This window comes from Ambystoma mexicanum, chromosome 4p (assembly GCF_040938575.1).
Source record: "Ambystoma mexicanum isolate Mex_15411 chromosome 4p, UKY_AmexF1_1, whole genome shotgun sequence".
In the NCBI taxonomy this organism is placed as follows: Eukaryota; Metazoa; Chordata; class Amphibia; order Caudata; family Ambystomatidae; genus Ambystoma; species Ambystoma mexicanum.
In genome coordinates, this window is record NC_090927.1 from 11,198,961 (window position 1) to 11,224,249 (window position 25,289).

Genomic DNA, 25,289 nt, shown 5'->3' on the forward strand with positions numbered 1-25,289 from the left:
TTCAAAGGTCTGTGAAACTAAGGTTTGATACAATTCGTCTTCTGTTTACGCATATCTACCAACAAGCAAGAGGTAACACTCTTAGCAGCTTAAACTAATGGGAAAGAAATCTTGAGAATCAACGATCTTACCAACCAAAATTCAATATTACTAAAGCACTATAGTAGGTACAACAAACCTTTAAGCTCACATGTGCTAGTCCTTGATACAATGGGCAATTTAAAGGTTCTGTTCAGTGAGGATGTTTGCAAATGTGGATTTTTCTTTCTATAGACAAGATCAACAATGTTATTTCTTTTTTTTTACAAAAGGGCTAACCTTTCTTTTTTTTGTTTAAATAATTGGTATGCAAGTTAAAGCCAAAGGAATGGCTTATCCCTCCTGGAGATCTGTCAGTTACCATATGACAGTGAAACATGTGTCGAGGGCCACACTTTAAATTGACAGAAACTTTTCTTATAGTTTGGTTCAAAGACATTCCAAACCAACAACAGTTGTCATGTAAAAACGTTTTTTTCTCTTTTGAATGAAGATTCAACAAATAGCTTTCATTAACAACCAAATGAAAAATATAAGTGAGGCGCAACGTTTAGGTTTCTACTTCTTTTACTTCCCCCCCCCCACGAGATAGTGTCTGGTCGACACATTCAAACACGCCGGTCAAGGAGAGCATCAGATGCTCATAGAGCAACTACGATTCTGGTTGAGGAGTTCAAACAGTACCTAACACAATTTACACGTGCAATCAGATGCAACTCAAAGCAAATGGCACCGCCCCACACAGAGGACAGAGAGACTACAACTACCCCACTGGCAGACACCACTCCCACCCAACCTTTGTTGCCTGAGAATGTGTCTATGTCAGAAGCTTTGTTCGAAAGTGGAATACCCCTAGGTTCCATGGGCCCTATCAAGTGGTGTTTTCCACCCCTCTTGAAGTAAAGGTGAAGGGGCTAAGATATTGGAAACACCTCTCCGATGTTCGTAGGGACACCACACCACATGGCCAGACAGAAAGCAACAACACTACCTCAAACAAGTAGCTCTAAGCTTACCATATTTGTGCATGTGGAAATTAACTACAGTACATGCATTGCGGCTAGAGCACGAGCTACAAAAACTAAAACTCTCTATCTGTTTCTCTCTCTCGCTCTCTCTGTCGCTCTCTCTGTCGCTCTCTCTCTCTCTCTCTCTCTCTCTCTCTCTCTCTCTCTTGCTCTTTCCCTGCTACACTCCCCATTTTTTCCAATTTCCGCATGTGCAAAGATGATGGAAATGGAACCATTAAGAGATTCTTCAAATGTAAATAGTAGTAGAAGTAGAATTAGTATTACTAGGGCCTACAGCTATGACTGTGGCCTCCACTTTACAGCAATTGTGTTCCCGATATGTATGTTTGTTTTGGGTATTTATTGGGGGCATTTGTGTCTGGGCAGGCCATCTAAAAAAAGGGGGCGGGGGTTACATGGACTTGGAATGGAATCAAATGGAACAGGAATGGGAGTACACACTTGAACATTACAAGACTAGATTTGCATGAAACATAAATGCTCTCAAATGTTACTGCATCTCTCCTAAATGTAACTGCAATGCCACCCAGCGTCCCCAGTTCTAGTTGTATGCACTCTACAAATGCTAAAATTGACCCTACCACCTTTTCTGATCTGAATGAAATGTGAGTATGTCAGCAGCAACAGCTGAGGTTCTCATGATGCCAACAAATGATACAGGTTATAATAATAAAAGCCATTTGAATAGTAGCAGCTCCCATACCACAATATGTAGTAGTACAATGCTCCAACTATTGATGCCAGGAGTAAAACAAACCCTATGTAAGGTTGACAGTACTAAAGATGCAATAGCAGTAAGGAAACAGCTCACATTGCGTAGTGACAGAAAGAGAAGGCAAGCGCGCCAACGTAAATATGATGCATATCATGGCTTAAGAGTAGATGTGTCGGGAGACCTTTGCCACCCCAAACACTCGAACAGCTGGTACTCTGACATTTATGTAATGGGAAGGTGAGCGACTAATGGGAGTTGCTACGTTTACTCCTTAATACCGCAGGCATCTGGGGCACCCAAGGTCTTAGTACCACTAGAAGTACCCATGATAGAGACACAATATCTGATTCACCTTGCACTATGTAGGATGAAAGGCACTTTCCAGGCACGCAAAGTCCATCTAGAAATCATCGATCCTGATCCCCAAAAGTGCAAAATGAGTTTGAGCAACCCCAACGGTCTCAAAGAATCACACCTAGTGATCCAGGGAAAAAGATATGTCAGTATCGAATGGCAAGACGCAACATATGTATGCAGAGCTGAAGGACTACTGGGGCTGTCAGAGAAAATTGCAATACAAGTGGAGCAGACATGCGAGCAAACATTGGCAGAACATGCACAAAGCTAACTTGGATTGCGCCCGTCCTTATACCTGGGAGCACCGGCATACCAACTTAAACTCCAAAGAACCCAAAATGCTGCCACCAAACTCCTTCTCGCCTTGGGACACAGAGATCACATCTCCCACGCTCTCTGCACCCTTCACTGGCTCCCTGTAGGATGAAGGGCCACCTTCAAAACCCTACGCATTACCCACCGAGCAGTGCACAAGACCGGCCCAACGTACCTACAAGAGTTGATTAAACCCTACCATCCATTACGCACCCTAAGATCAAGCAGTACCCTCTTACTTGTGATTCTAACCTCCAATTCAGCCAGGATTGGAGGATCCGCCATCTCAACCTTGGCACCAACTCTGTGGAGCTCACTCCCCCCACACATTCAACACACCCAAGACTACATACCTGGGTCCTCAATACCTTAAACTTCCTAAATATCTTCATTCTCTAGCTCTTCGCTCATCCGCGTCCAACTCCCTCAGGGTCAGCCGCTTCTCCAAGCAAAAAGTTGGTGTTAGATCTCTATCTATGGCTGGGGCCTCCCTCTGAAACAGCCTCCCTAAATCTTGAGGAGAACTATCTCTGGTTCTGGCAGCACCTCAAGACCTTCCTCTTTGCTTCTGTTTTCTCTCTTCCTCTCCCCTGCTGAACTCCTGACATAAACTGCACTGGTCACCTGGCTACCCTCTGATCTCGGGCCCAGGTCCCCTCCCTCACCAGTTGCTTACCTGCACTGCCACCCGGGCAACCCCAGCACTTGGGGGCTGTTTATGTATCCCTATAGTCCCCTACCAGCTCTTGCCACTTGATGCCTGCACTTACCCTGCACTTGCCACAAGCTGGCCGCACTTTTTTACCATCGTTCTATTTATATTCTTTACTGTCTATCATGTATTGCACTGCCTCGCTCTCCCCCAGCACTTTTCCCTTCCCCCCTCCCCTGCACTTGCATGATCTCAATGTCACCTGGCCTAGTAAGATTTTTGTCTTTGTCTTCCCTCCCTTGCCTCGTCACGCCTTGAAACATTTGTGTAAAGGCGTGTTATCAATGCCATATCATATCATATCCTACATGCCTTCCGCAAAGCTCTAAAAACCTAGCTCTTTCCATAAACCTGACGATGACCATCTGAGGCCGCTGAAACCCAACACCAGGAACCACGACCTCAATGTCATTACACTGGACCAGACTGCGGACTATCCGCTTCCTGAGTCTACTACACATGCCCAGCTGCCTCCTATGCCATCTCCCTCTGAGTGCCGCTACCACGAAGCGCGTGAATGTAATCCGGAACAGTGGGATGGTAAGAATGAAACATCCACTCCAGACACTCTCCTCTCCAATCACTATGCTCAGTCTCTACACCAACACACAATAGAGTGTGGCTACTGCCCTCGATCAATTTCGGCCTAGCTGCTCACATACGAACAATACTCCATTAAAACCTCAACATCCTGCTGGAACGCAGCGATACCCAACGAAAAATTGGCCTAGCTGCACACTTAAGCATCCTACACAGGCCTAATGCTGCCAGAATGATGCAGTCTCGGAGACCAACCACCAGACAGCACACATTCAACTGATCTCTCAGTCCCACCACCCCTAATGCTAGGATGCAGCTACCATCAGGCAATCGTATCAGCTGCTCACATATTGAGTGCACCCAAGAACCCTATAATAATCTACTCTCTCGACTGACTTGGGCTAAGGTCCCCGAGGGCGTTCAACCCACAAGCGCTTTGAGGTCATACCAATGATATATAGAGCGCTATTTAAATACCAAATAACAGAACATAACATCATTTCTCTGCCTTATATGCACCCTTATACTATTAAGAGTTTCTACATAAGGGGATGTCACACAGATCTGGGGTGGAACATTCAGAGAAACTGACATTAAACTTGCTATTGCTTCCCTATCTAGAGCCTTGGTCCTAATGGGCTCTCCCATGCGATATAGCGAGGAAATCCAACATTATGATAACATCTTGGATTCTCTCTACATTCACATGATCGTGGAAAGGAAATTGCCAAGTTTCTGGCACAAATCCATCATAGTGCCAATTGTCAAGAAGAGTGATGGGGATAATCCAAATAATGACCTCCCAATCGCTCTCTTGGGTGTTGAAAGCCAAGTTTTAGCATCTTTGCTATTGAAGGACTTGGACACATGTTTCCAGGAAGGTTGGACAAGGCATGGGATGTTCATTGAATGGGCCTACACATAAATGATGTCAAGATCAGGCCATGCTGTTCGGACGTCTATCTTTATATTCTGACTGTCTTTATTTATTCACAGTCCTCGATCGTGGGTATCAGGATAAATTATGGGCCAAATTGGCCAAATGTGGTATCCCAGAAGGGCCACTAAAAATATAAGTATCAATTCACATTGATAAGCAATTGCAGATAAGATTGAACGATCAAGGATCCCTCTCATAAAGTGTAAAAACCTATTCAAGCCTACGGCTGGGTGCACCATGTATTTTTTTATTTATACATGCCTGATGGAACTCTTCTGTGGAGTGCCGGAGAGTGTTGGGCTGTTTGCTGTGAGTATTGGTTTCTGCATGGCACACATATTGAAAACTTCAAAGGCTGCATTAGGGGGCGGAGCACTCGCAGAGAGTCGGAGAGTGTCGGACTGTTTGCTGTGATCATTTGTTTCTGCACGGCAAACCTACTGGGGAACATCGAAATCATGAAGACTTCAAAGGCTGCATTAGAGCGCAGAGTGCTCGCGGAGTGTCAGAGAGTGTCGGGCTGTTTACTGTTAGCATTGGTTTCAGCACGGCGCACCTATTGGTGAACACAGAAATCAAGAAGACTTGAAAGACCGCCTTGGAGCACGGAGCGCTCGCGGTGTGTCAGAGAGTGTCGGGCTGTTTGCTGCTGTTCGCTGAAGTTCACAGAGCAGCAATAAAGAAAATATGTTACTCAGGCTGCACTTTAACGGAGCGGACCCCCTTTTACCTTCTTTCCTCAACATTGGTGAGTGCTGTGTAATTGGAGCTGCCCCTGACTGAAACGTATGCAGCCTGTTTCTGTGTGAATCCACAGCAGTGTGTACCTGCTCGTGTGGACAAAGGATGGCCCCCTCACCCGTTTGTAAAATGAATGGGTTAGCAAGCCAAGCATAAAAAATAACACACTCTCCACATTAACCTGCAGCAAATGATACAGTGACTTATTGAAGGTAGAGCTTGGCACATGTAAACCCAAATGTGGGGGTGAATTATTTCTATCCCGATCTCTACTTTTGATAAAGTCCCTCCGCAGTTGCAGTCGGCACCGTGAATATTAGATACTATCAGGTGTGAAATTTCTCTGTAAAAACCTGCTTATAATTGACACTGCTGGACACCCTGTCCTGTAAAGTCCCAGCCAGGTGGATGGACTTGCGTACTAACAAGAGTGGTGACTGTTGGGCCTAGTATCCTTTGAGCCGGTCTTGTGGTCTCCTGTTCATCGCTGTTCCCTGGTGGCAGGCAGGACTTTTAAGTGACGACCCTGTGGGTCGATGGCAGCACCCGCTGCTGACCGTGTTGCTTTTGCGCCACCAGAGATTGTTGAGAAATGGGATGGTGTCATGGAGCCAATTCACGAAGAAGACGAAGTAGTGATCTCACAGGATCACTCTGAATGGAGGGATTCAGAGTTGTTGTGTGTGGTGCAATTTGTCAAGTAGAAAAGTGGTGTCTTCCCACGACATTCGTCTCGCTCATGCCCTCAGAAAAATTTGGAGTGGCTGGTGTTGCATCAGCCCCTAAGAGGACAACAAAGATTACCAATGTGTTCATATTGCATGATGAACAAACTGCCACCTTAAAGGGTCTTTGCTCTGAACTTGTGGCAGAATTTACGGCGTTGGTGCCCTGCCTGGGCTCTAAGACTATTGAATCTGCCTCATCTCCCTTGATCATCTTGTAGCCTGATCATTCTAAAGAGGCTGATGAGACTTCTGGTATGCTTGCCCTGAATGGCACCGATGGAAGGACCTTGGCTAATATCCTTTGATCATCTTGGAGCCGGGTCATTCTAAAGAGGCTGATGAGACTTCTGGTATGCTTGCCCTGAATGGCACCGGTGGAAGGACCTTGGCTGATATCCTTTGATCATCTTGGAGCCGGATCATTCTAGAGAGGCTGATAAGACTTCTGGTATGCTCGCCCTGATTGGCACCGATGGAAGGACCTTGGCTGATCTCCCTTGATCATCTTGGAGCCTGATCATTCGAAAGAGGCTGATGAGACTTCTGGTATGCTCGCCCTGAATGGCACAGATGGAAGGACCTTGGTTGATCTCCTCTGATCACCTTGGAGCCTGATGATTCTAAAGAGGCTGGTGAGACTTCTGGTATGCTCGCCCTAAATGGCACTGATGGAAGGACTTTGGCTGATCTCCTTTGATCATCTTGGAGCCGGAACGTTCTAAAAAGGCTGATGAGACTTCTGATATGCTCGCTATGAATGACACTGATGGAAGGACCTTGGATGATCTCCTTTGATCATCTGGGAGCCTGATCATTCTAAAGAGGCTGATGAGACATCTGGTATGCTCGCCCTGAATGACACTGATGGAAGGACCTTGGCGGATCTCCTTTGATCATCTGGGAGCCTGATAATTCTAAAGAGGCTGATGAGACATCTGGTATGCTCGCCCTGAATGGCACAGATGGAAGGACCTTGCCTGATCTCCCTTGATCCTCTTGGAGCCTGATCATTCTAAAGAGGCTGATGAGACTTCTGTTATGCTCGCCCTGAATTGCACCGATCGAAGGACCTTGGCTGATCTCCCTTGATCATCTTGGACCCTGATCATTATTAAGAGGCTGATGAGACTTCTGTTATGCTCACCCTGAATGGCACTGGTGGAAGGACCTTGGCAGATCTCCCTTGATCATCTTGGAGCCTGATCATTCTAAAGAGGCTGATGAGACTTCTGTTATGCTCGCCCTGAATGGCACTGATGGAAGGACCTTGGCTGATCTCCCTTGATCATCTTGGAGCCTGATCATTCTAAAGAGGCTGATGAGACTTCTGTTATGCTCGCCCTGAATGGCACTGATGGAAGGACCTTGGCGGATCTCCCTTGATCATCTTGGAGCCGGATCATTCTAAAGAGGCTGATAAGACTTCTGGTATGTTCGCTCTGATTGGCACTGATGGAAGGACCTTGGCTGATCTCCCTTGATCATCTTGGAGCCTGATCATTCGAAAGAGGCTGATGAGACTTCTGGTATGCTCGCCCTGAATGGCACAGATAGAAGGACCTTAGCTGATCTCCTTTGATCATCTTGGAGCCTGATCATTCTAAAGAGGCTGATGAGACTTCTGGTATACTCTCCCTGAATGGCACCGATGCAAAGACCTTGGTTGATCTCTTCTGATCACCTTGGAGCCTGATGATTCTAAAGAGGCTGATGAGACTTCTGGTATGCTCGCCCTAAATGGCACCGATGGAAGGACTTTGGCTGATCTCCTTTGATCATCTTGGAGCCGGAATGTTCTAAAAAGGCTGATGAGACTTTTATTATGCTCGCCCTGAATGGCACCGATGCAAAGACCTTGGTTGATCTCTTCTGATCACCTTGGAGCCTGATGCTTCTAAAGAGGCTGATGAGACTTCTGGTATGCTCGCTATGAATGACACTGATGGAAGGACCTTGGCTGATCTCCTTTGATCATCTGGGAGCCTGATCATTCTAAAGAGGCTGATGAGACATCTGGTATGTTCGCCCTGAATGGCACAGATGGAAGGACCTTGCCTGATCTCTCTTGATCATCTTGGAGCCTGATCATTCTAAAGAGGCTGATGAGACTTTTATTATGCGCGCCCTGAATTGCACCGATGGAAGGATCTTGGATGATCTCCCTTGATCATCTTGGAGCCTGATCATTATTAAGAGGCTGATGAGACTTCTGTTATGCTCACCCTGAATGGCACTGATGGAAGGACCTTGGCTGATCTCTCTTGATCATCTTGGAGCCTGATCATTCTAAAGAGGCTGATGAGACTTCTGTTATGCTCACCCTGAATGGCACTGATGGAAGGACCTTGGCTGATCTCCCTTGATCATCTTGGAGCCTGATCATTCTAAAGAGGCTGATGAGACTTCTGTTATGCTCGCCCTGAATGGCACTGATGGAAGGACCTTGGCTGATCTCCCTTGATCATCTTGGAGCCGGATCATTCTAAAGAGGCTGATAAGACTTCTGGTATGTTCGCTCTGATTGGCACCGATGGAAGGACCTTGGCTGATCTCCCTTGATCATCTTGGAGCCTGATCATTCGAAAGAGGCTGATGAGACTTCTGGTATGCTCGCCCTGAATGGCACAGATGGAAGGACCTTGGCTGATCGCCCTTGATCATCTTGGAGCCTGATCATTCTAAAGAGGCTGATGAGACTTCTATTATGCTCGCCCTGAATTGCACCGATGGAAGGACCTTGGCTGATCTCCCTTGATCATCTTGGAGCCTGATCATTATTAAGAGGCTGATGAGACTTCTGTTATGCTCACCCTGAATGGCACCGATGGAAGGACCTTGGCTGATCTCTCTTGATCATCTTGGAGCCTGATCATTCTGAAGAGGCTGATGAGACTTCTGTTATGCTCGCCCTGAATGGCACTGATGGAAGGACCTTGGCTGATCGCCCTTGATCATCTTGGAGCCTGATCATTATTAAGAGGCTGATGAGACTTCTGTTATGCTCGCCCTGAATTGCACCAATGGAAGAACCTTGGCTGATCTCCCTTGATCATCTTGGAGCCTGATCATTATTAAGAGGCTGATGAGACTTCTGTTATGCTCACCCTGAATGGCACTGAAGGAAGGACCTTGGCAGATCTCCCTTGATCATCTTGGAGCCTGATCATTCTAAAGAGGCTGATGAGACTTCTGTTATGCTCGCCCTGAATGGCACTGATGGAAGGACCTTGGCTGATCTCCCTTGATCATCTTGGAGCTTGATCATTCTAAAGAGGCTGATGAGACTTCTGTTATGCTCGCCCTGAATGGCACTGATGGAAGGACCTTGGCTGATCTCCCTTGATCATCTTGGAGCCGGATCATTCTAAAGAGGCTGATAAGACTTCTGGTATGCTTGCTCTGATTGGCACCGATGGAAGGACCTTGGCTGATCTCCCTTGATCATCTTGGAGCCTGATCATTCTAAAGAGGCTGATCTGATGAGTCTTCTGGTATGCTCGCCCTGAATGGCACTGATGGAAGGACCTTGGCTGATCTCCCTTGATCATCTTGGAGCCGGATCATTCTAAAGAGGCTGATGAGACTTCTGGTATGCTTGCCCTGAATGGCACCGATGGAAGGAGCTTGGCTGATGAGGGTCTGGCAGAGAGCATTGGCTCCGGTGTATTGACTGCTCCCCTGGGCTCTATTATTATGGGTGTGGACATTCATATTCCTACACCCAAAACATTCAACCGTTCCTCTCCGCTGGTACCTAGACTGGCACTGAATCTGGATTTCACCCCGGCCACCATGCTTGGAATCCTTGAAGACCTACTAACTATGACTGCTGCAACTTCTTGGGCATGAATCCATACTTAGCGAAGTGCCAGGCTTAATACGCCGAACTGCCAGTATGGTGGAGACTCAAGCTATAGCCATTGACTAGATCATTGCATGCGCTGCTTCACCAAGTGAGCTGTTACATACAAACATTGAATGTAGCAAGGGGGAACAGTTGCTCCGTAATCATGAAGGTTTTGTACTAGATGTTGGTTGGTATAAACACAAGCCTAAGAGACCTATTAAGCAGATTGTAATGTACCAGGATTTACAGAGTAATCGGAAAAGGAAAAGGGGCCTACATGAGATCAGAAACTTGCTACATGAGACCCGAGCTCTTGTGATGGTCGAGGTCACCCCTGGTAATACCCTAAAAGCAGTTTCTAAGGGGCCACTAAAGGGCAAAATAGCATTAAGTCCAATACTACACTGGGTTCTCAGTGTGTAGTGAATACCTCTTTTAACATAGAAGAGGGTGACGAGGTTGTACAGGCCTGGCCCCTGAAAAAGAACAGTGGGGACATATGCACTTATGCCAACTTAGTAAAGGTTCATCCGTCAGTAGATCGTTGAGCTAAGAAGGGGCCACACAGGGACGCGCGAAGGCTGCAAAGTGAATCATTCTGGAAGGCCCATTTTGCACCAGTGGTGGTGCGACAGAGGGCATGGTCATTAGTGTATTGGTGCAAATGGACACTCCTACATGGAATTGTGGTGCTCCAGCATTGGAGACTACTGGGAAGCCTAGAGTTCACAGAATCAGTGATGGAGATTTGCTCTACATTAATAGATCTAGACAGCTGGAATTATTTCAGGGCATTACCCCTTTGCACTATATTAGAAGCTCAACAGTAACATCTGGGCCAAGCGGCTCTATTGGTTATTCCGTTGGATCAGTGTGATACAATTACACAATGCCTCCCCCTATCGTGGAGGGACAGTATCATTGTACCTGTGCACAAGAAGGGATGTCACACTGATCCACGGAATTACCAGTGTGTTTAATGGTTGTGATTGTCTAGGGTGCCAAGCAGAGGGTCTGCAGCTGTAAACCTAGTGTGTTTAATGGTTGTGATTGTCTAGGGCGCTGAGCAGAGAGTCTGCAGCTCTGAACCTAGTGTGTTTAATGGTTGTGATTGGTTGGGGCACCAAGCAGATAGTCTGCAGCTGTGAACCTAGTGTGTTTAATGGTTGTGATTGTCTAGGGAACTTCGCTGAGGGTCTGCAGCTGTGAACCTAGTGTGTTTAATGGTTGTGATTGTCTAGGGCACCGAGAAGAGGGTCTGTAGCTGTGAACCTAGTGTGTTTAATGGTTGTGATTGGTTGGGGCACCAAGCAGATAGTCTGCAGCTGTGAACCTAGTGTGTTTAATGGTTGTGATTGTCTAGGACTAGGGCACAGGGTCTGTAGCTGTGAACCTAGTGTGTTTAATGATTGTGATGGTCTAGGGCGCTGAGCAGAGGATCTGCAGCTGTGAACCTAGAGTGTTTAATGGATGTGATTGTCTAGGGCGCTGAGCATAGGGTCTGCAGCTGTGCACCTGGTGTGTTTAATGGTTGTGATTGTCTAGGGCATCTCACTTTCTGTTGGTCAGAATAAGGCTAAAGGGGTTGGACTGATTCTATAAGAGCCCTGATGGCCTATTTGAAATGCCAGATGTATATGGTGGGGCTGCACGAGTTGCCTGGTGTGCTGCTGCTGTACTCTTTTCTCCACAGACAAATGTAAGACGGGATCCCACGAATATGCAAGGGAACGGGAACAGCAGATACACGGGAAGCATTGTGCACATAGGGCGGCAAACGCTGAAATTCGAAACACCAGACTACCCTCTTCTGAATTAGAGTAAAGGACCTCACACCGTAATCATCGGTAAGCTGTCAAGCTGCACTGCTGAAAGCGAACGCCTCTGACAGCACTCCCCCTAGTCCTCATTTGAATGCACTGTACAAACAACAGCAAGAACAACGTTCAACACCATATTTTAATACCGGCATTACATTTATCCCCAGGTGCGCTACACTTGGTGGGGGTTATTGTAGGGGTGGAACCATTACCATTACTGATTTTAGTGAATCGACATCTACACTTGTAGATAGAGCTACTGATTGGATAAATACTAGGAGGGTGTGGCCCTGATATGAATCCTAGCTCTATTTTGATGGCAAGGAGGTAAACTGGGAGGGAGTTACTCAGAAATATCTAATTGGAGACTGTAGTGTGGTCACGTTTTCAAATCCAAGCATCACACATGTTGTTATAAACTCCACAATTGGTAAATAACTGGTAGAGAATTGTACTGCTGTCATATTTTTATCCCCCAGATGCCAGTGTTCCGAAGAGGGCTACTTCACCTGGCCCAAAACAAGACTTCTGCTCAGTAAACCTAGATGGTCCCGAACACCGAGACAAAACCAGTCCCCAATATCCTGGAGGGTGATGAATTGGGGGTCAGCCAGGGATGATATGGAAGTATTGTCCGCTACTAGTTTTCCTTTGTGAGTCTGTCATTCCCACTTCCTTTTTATGCTATCACTGCTCCCCCTGGCACCCAACGCGACCTCCTCCCTAGGTTTAGACCTGAAGGAGGCCTGACCATGCTCTCCAGAACCTCCTTCTGGCTGACTTTTCTTAATCCTGCCCTCAGACTCTCGAGTCAATAGCTTGATAAAAGCCTAATCTCTTTTCTCTATTTCCCTCTTTTCCTCCTCTACGTTTCCATAACATCCAGCAGTTCCTCTTCAATCTCTTATTCCTTACTCCAACTCTTATCAACTGAAGTAATTTCTTCTTCTCACTCGCCTCGATCACTACAGCCAGGGATGGGAGTTTGTCACACTATTTTCAAGGCTGAGCCTTTTTGCCCCCAGCCCTTTATTGATTTATTTATTTACTGTTTGTAGCAAGTCACTTCTTCCAGGAGTCTGTTCTACTTGACTGCTGCTTAATTTGAATTTCACTCAGAAATGTTAGGCCTGTTCTCCTGTCCAACCCTCGCCCCCATCATTTGTGTACGCCACACCAGCACATTGTTTGCATGGGTGTCATAAGAATCCCCCTGTGTGCTACATCAGCTCTGTTTTGCCTGAGTGTCAAGCTCTTACCTGTTAGGTGCTCTCATCATGGCTGTGTCACTCGTCGTGGCCTGGGCTTCCGCGCCATTCCTGACCATGCTCCTCTTCACCCTCCGGGGCTAAGTGGCACTGGGTGCCCCTGCAGCATTGCTGGAGACTGGCGTGGTAGCTTGGCGACGGTGCCCGACGCACGCACCGGCAACAGCAAAGGACCTGGGCGGTCATGTGACAACCTCACATGTTACAGCAACCCGAAGGGGAGTTCTGGATTATTTAAGGACCCGACAACAGGACATCCCTGCTTCTCAGCTGCATTGTGGGTGACTTGTCTCCTGTGCTTCCTGACCTTCTGGATCTTGATCTCCTGGCTTCTGGATCTTGATCTCCTGGCTTCTGTATCTTGATCTCCAGGCTTCGGGATCTTGATCTCCTGGCTTCTGGACCTTGATCTCCTGGCTTCTGGACCTTGATCTCCTGGCTTCTGGACCTTGATCTCCTGTCTTATGGATCTTGATCTCCTGGCTTCTGGATCTTGATCTCCTGACCTTCTGGATCTTGATCTCCTGGCATCTGGACCTTGATCTCCTGGCTCCTGGATCTTGATCTCCTGGCTCCTGGATCTTGATCTCCTGGCTTCTGGATCTTGATCTCCTGGCTTCTGGACCTTGATCTCCTGGCTTTTGGATCTTGATCTCCTGGCTTCTGGATCTTGATCTCCTGGCTTCTGGATCTTGATCTCCTGGACCTTGGCTCTCCCTCTCTGGATTGCTTCTTGTTCTCCTTGTTGGCTCTGGTGAACCGGCTCTGTTTTTGGATTATTGGCTACTGGATTGAACTTTTGCTGCACTGGAACTCTTTTGGATTTCCCTTTGGATTTTGGTACTTTGCATTTTTAAGGAGTATATTTTGGTCCTTGGCTGGTGCTTGGGGAAGAAGGCATAAGTTCACCTACGACCTCAGTTCATGACATCGAGGCACTTTTGCCTCATCTCACACATAGACATCACTGCTCCAAACCTGGACTGGGGAAGTGGAGCTTTCAGACAGATTTCTGATGTCAGGTGATTTAACCAGTTTTCAGCAGCCCGGTAGATGGTCTCAAGCCACACTAGCGCCCCAAGCATGTGAAACATGGGAGGGAACAACAGACGTCTCCTGCACCCTCAACCCACTTATTTGTGGCGTTACTTTCACAGCAGGAAGCAACTAATCACACTGCTACATCAGCCACTGATTCCCCACCACGCCTGCCGCCGCATTCAGCTGCTTCACAGAACCCCTGTTTTGCCCACCCTCCCTGCAATGTTCTGGTTCCTGCTCCCTCTGGCATCACCACCTCCACCCTCGCCACAAGCTGCATAATGCAAGCGCATGTCAAACAGTGTCGCACTCAGCCGCTCCTGGAGCCCTCTGCGCCAGAGGAATCTGGCAAAGATCTCACTACACGATAACTGTAGGTCTCCAATGAGGATTAGAGATCGAAGAGGGGGGAGCATATGTGGCTGGTAGGTTTAATGCAATAAAAGGCGGAGCCATAGAAAAGCTTCCATGAGAACTGGGAGGTGCCAGTTGGCAGGAAGGACAGGTTGGGACGTGAGGGACTACTTTGAAGTTGTGCAGGAGGAAAAGGTGACAAGAAAGGCATTGAGAGAAGATATGAATAAGAAGCAAGATGGGGGAGGGTTTGGAGAGGGAGGGGTAGTCGACAGCAGTGTGAGCAATAAGCAGGTTTATGCCGTCACATTATCGTTACCCAACTCCAGCATTGTCTTTTGTTAATTGTGAAACACTGCACAAGGCCCTCCCTTCCTCGTGGCAATGTCATCTGGTGAGGGGCACGTGCAGTGAATCCATCTCCACAACATTCACCAAGAAGAGATGTTAAAAGCACTCCCCAATCCTAAATCTGAAATGTGAGTCTTCACGTTTACTGTCAATATAATCTGATAGTGACGGATCGAGCAGCTCCTTACCACAGTGTCTGTATTTTGCAGCCTGGATCTTTCAGTCCGTCACACAGCTCTGTCACTCCAGAGTCCTCCAGTTCATTCCCACTCAGGCCGAGCTTCGAGAAAGATGGGCTTTGTTTGAGAACCGAGGAGAGAGCTGCACAGCATGAACCAGTGAGTTTGCACCACGCCAACCTGCAGGAGAAAATGGGAGATAAGGCAGAGTATGAAAAGGGACATCACAGCTGCACATCTCTCTGCCATCTATGATGAGGCCACTCAGTTGCAGGTCAGGGCCCTTTTGATACACAAACACCTTCCCACCATCACCTTTACACAGCCCGTTCCACCAGAGACATAAAAACAGGACAAAGGATAAATAGAACACGTTCTTCACAATTTATAAGGACACGAGGGTCCGTTTACATTGTGCAGAATGTGTGCTGTTTGCCCTTTGTTCTATTGTTGTACAATTTACAAGGGCAAAGAGGGTAGTTCCCAGAAACGGAGCGTGTCAAGGCCCCACAGGGCTGAGGTGTGTTTCACTGTGTGTCGCTCCGTCCGGGGCTCCGTTGTATGCCTGACTTTAGTCGATGCTGCATGTTACAATGTGGTAAAAGCATGCTTCATGCAAAGCCTCGTGAATGCTGTCTGTGTAAATTGCGTTACATTAGTGTGGGCCACTGCTGTTAGACACACTTATTCAAAGGCTTTGTGTCAGTTTTAAGTGGAAATCCATTGCTTGTATGTTACTAGTATGTTCTTCATGTACCCTCTGTGAATTTGTCATGTTTAGTCATGTTACGGGGTAAATATTCGACTCTATGGACTGCGCTGGTAACTTCCCATTAGGGGCATTAATGAGTGCGTTGGTTGCAGATGCTAGAAGTGGTGATAGGACATAAGGTATTATAACTGTTTTTTGGGTGCAGAATTGAAAGGGGAGCAGGGAACACAATAACAGTATGTTGGGGGCGGCACCAGAGCAGGGACATGTTATGTTTATATTGTCTACGGGCTGTAAATGTCCACTATGGGGTGGGTACGGCTCCCTCGCATCACGAGGTGTGGGACCCCCTGGCCCCCCAACAAAATGAAAAGCTGGCACTTACAAATATACGCACAGTAAGTGGACATACCTGAAAACATAATATACAAGTTTCCCTTTAGAAGAATCCTTTAACATATTTTAACATCGAATTTGCTTAATCGCTTAAGCGCCTCCACCCGGGGGCGCTTAAGCATCGGACAGCCTGACCCGGCGTCTCCCTCCTTCAGGCTGAATCAAGCTACCTGAGAGCGTTATATTCAACAATTTCTACAGCAACTCAGCACTTCGTGCATCTCTGGATCTCTTCCCTCAACATACAACATCCTTGGTCAACCTAAATGCCACTCTTCAGCCACGCTCTTTCCACCTCGTGGACGGCAATATGGTGACCTCTGCCCCCCTTCTATAAATCTATCCTGACTGCTGCCGCCGCTTACCTCGGATTTTGGACCCAGCTCTCCTCCTACAGACGGCGGCCTTACGCCAGGCGTACACTTCAGTTTTTTTTATTTCGAGCTTGTTGATAGCTGTTCTCCTTTGCCTACTTCTCTGATCCATGGCCAGCGACTGGATCCTCCCTCCATCCACCTGCTTCTGAGTGATGCTCTGCCCAATGGCTGCCGGGTCTTCCCGCGGGCCCTGCCGTGGCTCGCCCTGAGCGGCTCTGCCTGGGTTCTCATCAGCCCTTTCCGGGCTTCAGCTCTTCCTAACGACCCCCTGTCCACCCTTCCAGCACCTCCCTGCTGCTCAGCCGCATCCTCCTCCTGGCCAGCCTCGCTGTCCGCTCTCGCAGGGTTTCGCGGGTCCCACCGCCATCAACGCACTCCTGCTCCATGGATCTCTTTGTCACCTTATGGCCCTGAACTCTGCTCGCTTGCTGGTGCTTGCTTCTTCCACCTCGCTTAGTGTAGCAGTGCTGCAGGACTCCACTGGTTCTCCCTGTGTTCACCTTACGGCCCAGAACTCTGCTCGCTTGCTGGTGCTTGCTTCTTCCACCTCGCTTAGTGTAGCAGTGCTGCAGGATTCCACTGGTTCTCCCTGTGTTCACCTTACGGCCCTGAACTCTGCTCACTTGCTGGTGCTTGCTTCTTCCACCTCGCTTAGTGTAGCAGTGCTGCAGGACTCCACTGGTTCTCCCTGTGTTCACCTTACGGCCCTGAACTCTGCTCGCTTGCTGGTGCTTGCTTCTTCCACCTCGCTTAGTGTAGCAGTGCTGCAGGACTCCACTGGTTCTCCCTGTGTTCACCTTACGGCCCTGAACTCTGCTCGCTTGCTGGTGCTTGCTTCTTCCACCTCGCTTAGTGTAGCAGTGCTGCAGGACTCCACTGGTTCTCCCTGTGTTCACCTTACGGCCCAGAACTCTGCTCGCTTGCTGGTGCTTGCTTCTTCCACCTCGCTTAGTGTAGCAGTGATGCAGGACTCCACTGGTTCTCCCTGTGTTCACCTTACGGCCCTGAACTCTGCTCGCTTGCTGGTGCTTGCTTCTTCCACCTCGCTTAGTGTAGCAGTGCTGCAGGACTCCACTGGTTCTCCCTGTGTTCACCTTACGGCCCAGGACTCTGCTCGCTTGCTGGTGCTTGCTTCTTCCACCTCGCTTAGTGTAGCAGTGCTGCAGGACTCCACTGGTTCTCCCTGTGTTCACCTTACGGCCCTGAACTCTGCTCGCTTGCTGGTGCTTGCTTCTTCCACCTCGCTTAGTGTAGCAGTGCTGCAGGACTCCACTGGTTCTCCCTGTGTTCACCTTACGGCCCAGAACTCTGCTCGCTTGCTGGTGCTTGCTTCTTCCACCTCGCTTAGTGTAGCAGTGCTGCAGGACTCCACTGGTTCTCCCTGTGTTCACCTTACGGCCCTGAACTCTGCTCGCTTGCTGGTGCTTGCTTCTTCCACCTCGCTTAGTGTAGCAGTGCTGCAGGACTCCACTGGTTCTCCCTGTGTTCACCTTACGGCCCAGAACTCTGCTCGCTTGCTGGTGCTTGCTTATTCCACCTCGCTTAGTGTAGCAGTGCTGCAGGACTCCACTGGTTCTCCCTGTGTTCACCTTACGGCCCTGAACTCTGCTCGCTTGCTGGTGCTTGCTTCTTCCACCTCGCTTAGTGTAGCAGTGCTGCAGGACTCCACTGGTTCTCCCTGTGTTCACCTTACGGCCCTGAACTCTGCTCGCTTGCTGGTGCTTGCTTCTTCCACCTCGCTTAGTGTAGCAGTGCTGCAGGACTCCACTGGTTCTCCCTGTGTTCACCTTACGGCCCTGAACTCTGCTCGCTTGCTGGTGCTTGCTTCTTCCACCTCGCTTAGTGTAGCAGTGCTGCAGGACTCCACTGGTTCTCCCTGTGTTCACCTTACGGCCCAGAACTCTGCTCGCTTGCTGGTGCTTGCTTCTTCCACCTCGCTTAGTGTAGCAGTGCTGCAGGACTCCACTGGTTCTCCCTGTGTTCACCTTACGGCCCTGAACTCTGCTCGCTTGCTGGTGCTTGCTTCTTCCACCTCGCTTAGTGTAGCAGTGCTGCAGGACTCCACTGGTTCTCCTTGTGTTTACCTTACGGCCCTGAACTCTGCTCGCTTGCTGGTGCTTGCTTCTTCCACCTCGCTTAGTGTAGCAGTGCTGCAGGACTCCACTGGTTCTCCTTGTGTTCACCTTACGGCCCTGAACTCTGCTCGCTTGCTGGTGCTTGCTTCTTCCACCTCGCTTAGTGTAGCAGTGCTGCAGGACTCCACTGGTTCTCCCTGTGTTCACCTTACGGCCCAGAACTCTGCTCGCTTGCTGGTGCTTGCTTCTTCCACCTCGCTTAGTGTAGCAGTGCTGCAGGACTCCACTGGTTCTCCCTGTGTTCACCTTACGGCCCAGAACTCTGCTCGCTTGCTGGTGCTTGCTTCTTCCACCTCGCTTAGTGTAGCAGTGCTGCAGGACTCCACTGGTTCTCCCTGTGTTCACCTTACGGCCCTGAGCTCTGCTCGCTTGCTGGTGCTTGCTTCTTCCACCTCGCTTAGTGTAGCAGTGCTGCAGGACTCCACTGGTTCTCCCTGTGTTCACCTTACGGCCCTGAGCTCTGCTCGCTTGCTGGTGCTTGCTTCTTCCACCTCGCTTAGTGTAGCAGTGCTGCGGCCACCACCGGTCCTCCCTGTGATTCCTGCAGCGATTCTGACTGAATCTCCTCGCCTGGCGCCCTGACTGCTTCTCAGTGACTTTCTCCTACAGTCCAGCCTTGATTGCTCTGCGAGCCTGTGAGTAACTCCTGCTGTTATCTGGCCCCACTCCCGTTCCACCCACCACTATTTACTCTCCGTTACCGGGAGCCCCCGGGTCCTGCCACCAAAAATAAACTCCAGACCCGTGGCTCCTCCTGGCGGTCTTCACTTCTGGCCCACTATGTATTCACCATCGTGCCCGCTGCTACAGCTTGACTGCTTCGCTATGGCTCCTCCTCAATGTCATTGGATCTTCCTACCATTGTAGACTTTGCCTGCCTGTCTGCCCCTACCTGGCTCCTTTTCATCTCCTCACCAACAACATGAACTGTCCCAAACGCACTATACCTTTCACCTCAGCTGCCTGCCTCCTAATCTGCCTGCCAGCCCTTCCACAACTATCTCCCTCCCTTGCTTTTCGTGTCCCACAACATAACCCCTATCTCAGGCGCTCCTCCCACCCCACCCTCCACCTCAGCCCCAGTACCTCCAACATCACTTTTTTCCCTTCTTACCTCCTTCCCATTTCCACCCACCACTGAGGTCTCCACTGTACCTCCTGCCTCCTAACCTGATTCTCAAACCACCTTCCACCTACCTTAAACACTACCCCCCCCACCTCCCTGCCCGTTCTTGTCTACGGCCTATTGGCTAAGCATTCATGCCTCCTCTTGCTTACCTCAACCACCACCCCCCCAGCCCTATAAATACTAAACACACAGACACACACACACATGCACACGACATACTATAATCACTGACATATACTCTACATATACTGTCACAGATATCCCCCCTTTCACCCTCTCCTCCAACAGCCACTCCTCACCCACCTGCACCCTCATTTCACTTTAGTCCCTGATCCACTCTCTGTCACTCACTCTCTCTGTTATGCACTGTACCTTTAGTACCTCCCATCCCTCTTCCCTACCCACCCCTCTTTCCCCCGCTCTCCCCTCCTTCAACACTCTTTGCCTTGTCATCATGACATCTCCTCTTTCAACTTTCCTCCACACCCCTAACACCACCCAACTCAGCCCCCTAACAACTCTATTAGACGTCACAACCTTATCTATCTATAAAATACTAGCACTCCCAACTCCATCTGGAACACTAGGTCAATCTACAACAAAACCACTGCTGTCCTTGACTTATTCTTACGCCTCAATCTCCATTTTCTCTGTATCACCAAAACTTGGATCCCCCATAATTCTTTCCTGCACGCTTCTCTTACTTCTTCCTCATCCTCTTTTGCCCATGTCCCTCGTTCCTCAGGTCGAGGAGGTGGCATAGGCCTTCTCTTTCGCCCTAACTTTATCTCTTCTCCCTGTCCCACTTCTCTTCCTGTCCACCCCTCTTTTGAATTCATGTATAAAATCTTTAATTCCCATCATGCCATTTCTTTCCTCATAATCTACCGCCCTCCTGGGCCCCTTGGATCATTCTATGATGACATTATCTCCTCAGCCTTATCTCCCCCAGTCCCACTCCATTAATCGTACTAGGAGACTTTAATCTCCATCTTCCCTCCAACCCTCTCGACTCTCCTCTCCTATCCATTCTGGACTCCTACCTTCTTACTCCTCGCCCATCCCCACCTACTCACCTATCTGGCTCCACTCTTGATCTCATCTTTACCTCCCACCCTCCCTCCCCCTCATCCTCTTTCTCCCTTTACCGGCGTGATCTGCGCTACTTTGACCACTCTCTTTTCTTTGCCTCCTGCTCCTCCTCCCTACCCCCTCTCCCACTTCTCCTCCCTTTCAGCCGATGATGCGTCTTCCACCTTAACATCTTCCCTTACTTCTACTCTCAACCGTCTCTACCCTCTCTCTGCGTTTCGTCCATCTCGCAAACCCGCCCAACCATGCCTCTCTCCTTACCTTTCTTCCATGCGTCGCTTCCTTAGATGCCTCGAATGACACTGGCGCAAACACCACTCCCCTCCTAACCAATCCACTTAGTTTTCCTATCACACTCTCTATGACAACTGTCTTAACGCTGCTAAACGTACTTACTTCTCTGATCTCCTCCACTCTCGATCCTCTCACCCCGTCTTCTCTCTCCTCCTACTCCTGATCATTCCATTGCCTCGCCCCTCTCTGCCACTGACCTCGCCAATTTCTTTTCTAACAAAGTCCTCAACCTTCGCCAAAACATCCTCTCCTCCCCTCCTTTCTCACTCCCATTACCTCCTCAATCTCCCCGTCCCTCTACTCTGTCCTCCTTCACTCCTGTGACTTTCCCTCCTCTTATCTAAAATTCATCCTACCTCCTCCCCCTCTCACCCCATTGCTACCTCCCCTATTCCCAAAATGTACCCCCTCCTCATACCCTACCTTACCTCCTTCTTCAACACTTGTCTAGCTACATCTACCTTCCCGTCTCCCTTAAAACACGCCACCTATCATCGCTATTCTGAAAAAACCATCTGCTAATCCCCACCTAGCCTCTAACTATCACCCCATCTCCCTCCTGCCCTTTCTCTCTAAACTTCTCGAACGCATTGCCTATTCTCAACTCTCCTCCTTCGTCTCTAATCTCTCTCTTCTTCCTCCCACTCAATCTGGTTTCTGCCCTCTCCACTCCACTGCCCTCACTTCAGTTCTTGATTCTCTCCTCTCTGCCTGCTACTCTAAGCACTCCTCCATACTCATCCTTCACGACCTCTCTGCCACCTTTGCTACTGTTGATCACCCTCTATTCCTTAACTCTCTCTCATCCCTTGGCTTCAAAAACTCTGTCCTCAACTGGCTCTCCTATCTTTCCAACTGTACCTTTGCAGTTTCCTGGGGTGGTAGCACCTCCCCTATCTACCCTCTCAATCATGGCGTTCCCCAAGGCTCCGTCCTTGGCCCCTTTCTCTTCTCACTCTACACTTCCTTCCTAGCTCCTGTCATCTCCTCCTTTGGTGTATTACACCATTTTTACACTGATGACACCCAACTTTTCCTCTCCTTCTCTTCCTTCACCTTTGACATCCATCTTAAGCTCTCTTCCAGTCTTTCTGCGATTAAATCTTGGATGTTCTCTCATCTTTTAACCCTAAATACGGACAAAACAGAAGTCCTATTCTTCCCTGCTAACACACATCCTCATCCCCTCCACCTTCTATTCTCTTCTCCTCTTCCCTACTCCCCATCTCTTCCCGTGCCCGCAATCTTGGCCTTCACATTGATTCTAATCTCACCCTCTCCCATCATATCTCTCTCACAGCCAGATCTTGCCGCTTCCACCTTTATAACATCCATAAAATTCATCCTTTCCTAACTTTCCATGCTACTAAACTCCTAGTCACCTCTCGTGTCTTCTCTAGCCTCTTCTACTGCTCCACCCTCTTTTTCAGACTACCCTCGACTCACCTAACCCCCCTTAAATCAATATACCACTCTGCTATCCGCTCCCTCTTTCTTCTTTTACCCTATGATTCCATCTCCTCTTCTCGCGCCTCCTAAGGTTGGCTCCCCTTTCACTCCCAACTCAAATTTAATTTTCTCTGTCTCATCTTCAAATCCCTCTATGGTCTTGCTCCACCCTACCTTTCCTCCCTCCTCTTTTTCTACACCCCTTCTCGCCCCCTCAGCTCTGCCAAACTTTTCTTTCCTACTCACTCCTCCTCCATCACCCAGTGCCCCATCCCGCTTTCGTTCTTTCCAACTACTTGCCCCTTTTCATTTGAACCGTCTCCCTCTCCCTATCCGCTCTATCTCCTCCTACCCTTCTTTCCGCACCTCTCTAAAATCATATCTCCTGACATCTTCTGCTACCTCTTTAATTTCTATCCTACCACCCATCTTTACTCCTTCTTGTTGCTTCTCTTGCTACAGTCCTACACTACTCATGTTACACCACAGCATTGAAGTAATCTGTTGTAAATTGTTGCATGTATTACTTTCTGTTACTTGATTCACATATTGTGTTTCAATGCTTATTGTATTCTCTATTGTCCTCTTGTAAAGCGCTTTGGCGTAAAGCGCTATATAAAAAATGTATAAATACAAATACAATTTGGGTTTTGGAGAATAGTGAAAAGAAACAGCAGCAAATCCTTGGGTTTATATGTGATTAAACTGTGCCCCATGGGTGGGGGTGCTTTGTGTGCATGCATAGGAACGTGTAATAAATGTTGCCCCTTTGTTATAATTGCAACGTTGGGATAAAAAGACCAGGTTTCTAATCCAGTGTTTCTCTCACCGCCGCGCCGTGTGATCTTTGGCACATTGGTGATAGTCATTATATGAGGAACAGCGTAGCTTTACGTTTTTCATTAAACTGAGACAGGGGAGACATGTATGTGTTGAGAGTCGGCGTGCCACCGCATATAGCTCCTCTGTCTCCGAGCCTTCTATTAGCACAATACGTTTTAATGGCCGCGCCACAGTTATCCTTAACGTGTGCGGGGCCCCTTAGTTGAGGAGACAAATAGAATGTACCCAGGTACCAATGTCAGGAGGGAGGCTTTATTTGAAGGAGCAAACAACATGGAAAGGGAGCAGTATTACCCCCCCCGAGCCTTCATTGGAGGGGTAAGCAGGATGAGGAGGGAACCAGAGTGTGGTGATGGCATCACCAAGTATGAGAACGTGTGGCCCCATGGCAAAATGAGAAACCGGCACTTATGGTTATACCCACTTTAAGGGGGCACATCGGAAAATGCACCAGACAAAAGGGCACGGACACCTAAATCAACCAACACCAGAAGGAGGGCTTAAGGGGGGAGATTTTCCAGGAACTAGGCCGGCAAGCATAAATGGTACCCACCTATTGATCCCAATAATATTCCCGGGGGCAAAATCCAGGATAGCGACACATGTTTTGTTGACCCCTTTATGTGGTTTTTGTGGGCAGCTTCCCCTCTTGGAGTATGACACCGGGGCGAAGCCCTGGCAGCCAAACACTAGGACGCACTTGCATCACTCACTGGGATCTGGTCAGGTTTTAGGTGGAGGGAGAGTCACACAACATTTAGCACGACGTGGAGGGTAGCACAATGCAGGCCTGAAAATATTCAGTCAATGGAGGACAAAAAAGGCACCACTGCCCAGTTCATGCGGACGGCAAGTTTTATAACTAATCCAATGGACAATGCTACAGCATTGCCCTACCATCACTTTATTTCCCCAATAATTGTTTTTAATGTTAGACGACAATAATGCATAAAGAAACATACAGGAATCGCAGCGAGCATTGGCAATGATACAGTTTCAGCTTTTTATATGGTCAGGGGGATACATTTGCCGGGCACTGCCATAGTGGTACTGCCCGGCCCTCATTGGTAGCAGCTGCTTCTGGTGCCAGTATGCCTGGCCAACTAACGTCAGTGCCTGCAAAGGTCAAACACTTATGCACAGGCTAAAACTGTTGGCTTTGCCAATGCCCTTTTACCAGGACTTCAGAGAAGGACTGCAGAGTGCTCATAAATAGGGTGATGAAGGCAGGCCGGGTTAGGACATTTTATTCCACCTTAACTCATTTGCAGCTCCAAGTGAGTCATTAACTCTCAGAAGACTGCTTTACTAAACACTGGCAGACACTTTGAGCACAAGGCTTGATAGTAAGGCTGGTGACAGTCACCCAAAGAGATCCCAGGCTGGTGTGTTTGGGCGAGGGGGGGGCGGTAAGCGGGTTGGTGGACATAGGGATTACCATGGCCATGGACAGTCAATAGGTGCTTAAATACCCAATAAACACCTACAAGCTTTGTGTCCCTCCGCATATGCCATTTCTCATTTCTCCTTAGCTATACTCTAATGCAATAGTTTAGGCTTATAGCTGGCACTCAATAGGAGCAACACAAAAACAAACATGTGCCCACTTCTGTAACCATTACTACTTTAAGAAAGACTTAGCAAATCCTAAATGGGAATGACACACGAGGATCTGCGATCTTAAAAGGAAGCCTACACACTCACTCCACCTCAAGGAGTTCCCTCCATGGTTCGTCACGCCACCGGCCATAGGCCCTAGCTCTTGGCCGAGCCACGACCAGGTGACTAGGTCTCTCTGCCGCCGGTACCCAGCAGAGAGTCATGGCGGAGTCACAGGTAGATCTCTATAGCAAGAGCTGACAGATACCACAAGGGACTGTGCAG

General features: G+C 48.6%; 1 protein-coding gene across 2 annotated transcripts in view; it reads right to left on the reverse strand.

Moving 5' to 3' along the window:
- LOC138452919 (NACHT, LRR and PYD domains-containing protein 3-like) overlaps window positions 1–25,289 on the reverse strand; it is a 467,379-nt gene that overhangs the window by 45,903 nt on the left and 396,187 nt on the right. For both annotated transcript variants that reach the window (XM_069605268.1, XM_069605267.1), the window contains exon 10: window positions 14,988–15,158. In XM_069605268.1, coding sequence (XP_069461369.1) covers window positions 14,988–15,158 — 171 coding nt within the window. The remainder of the gene's footprint in view (window positions 1–14,987; window positions 15,159–25,289) is intronic.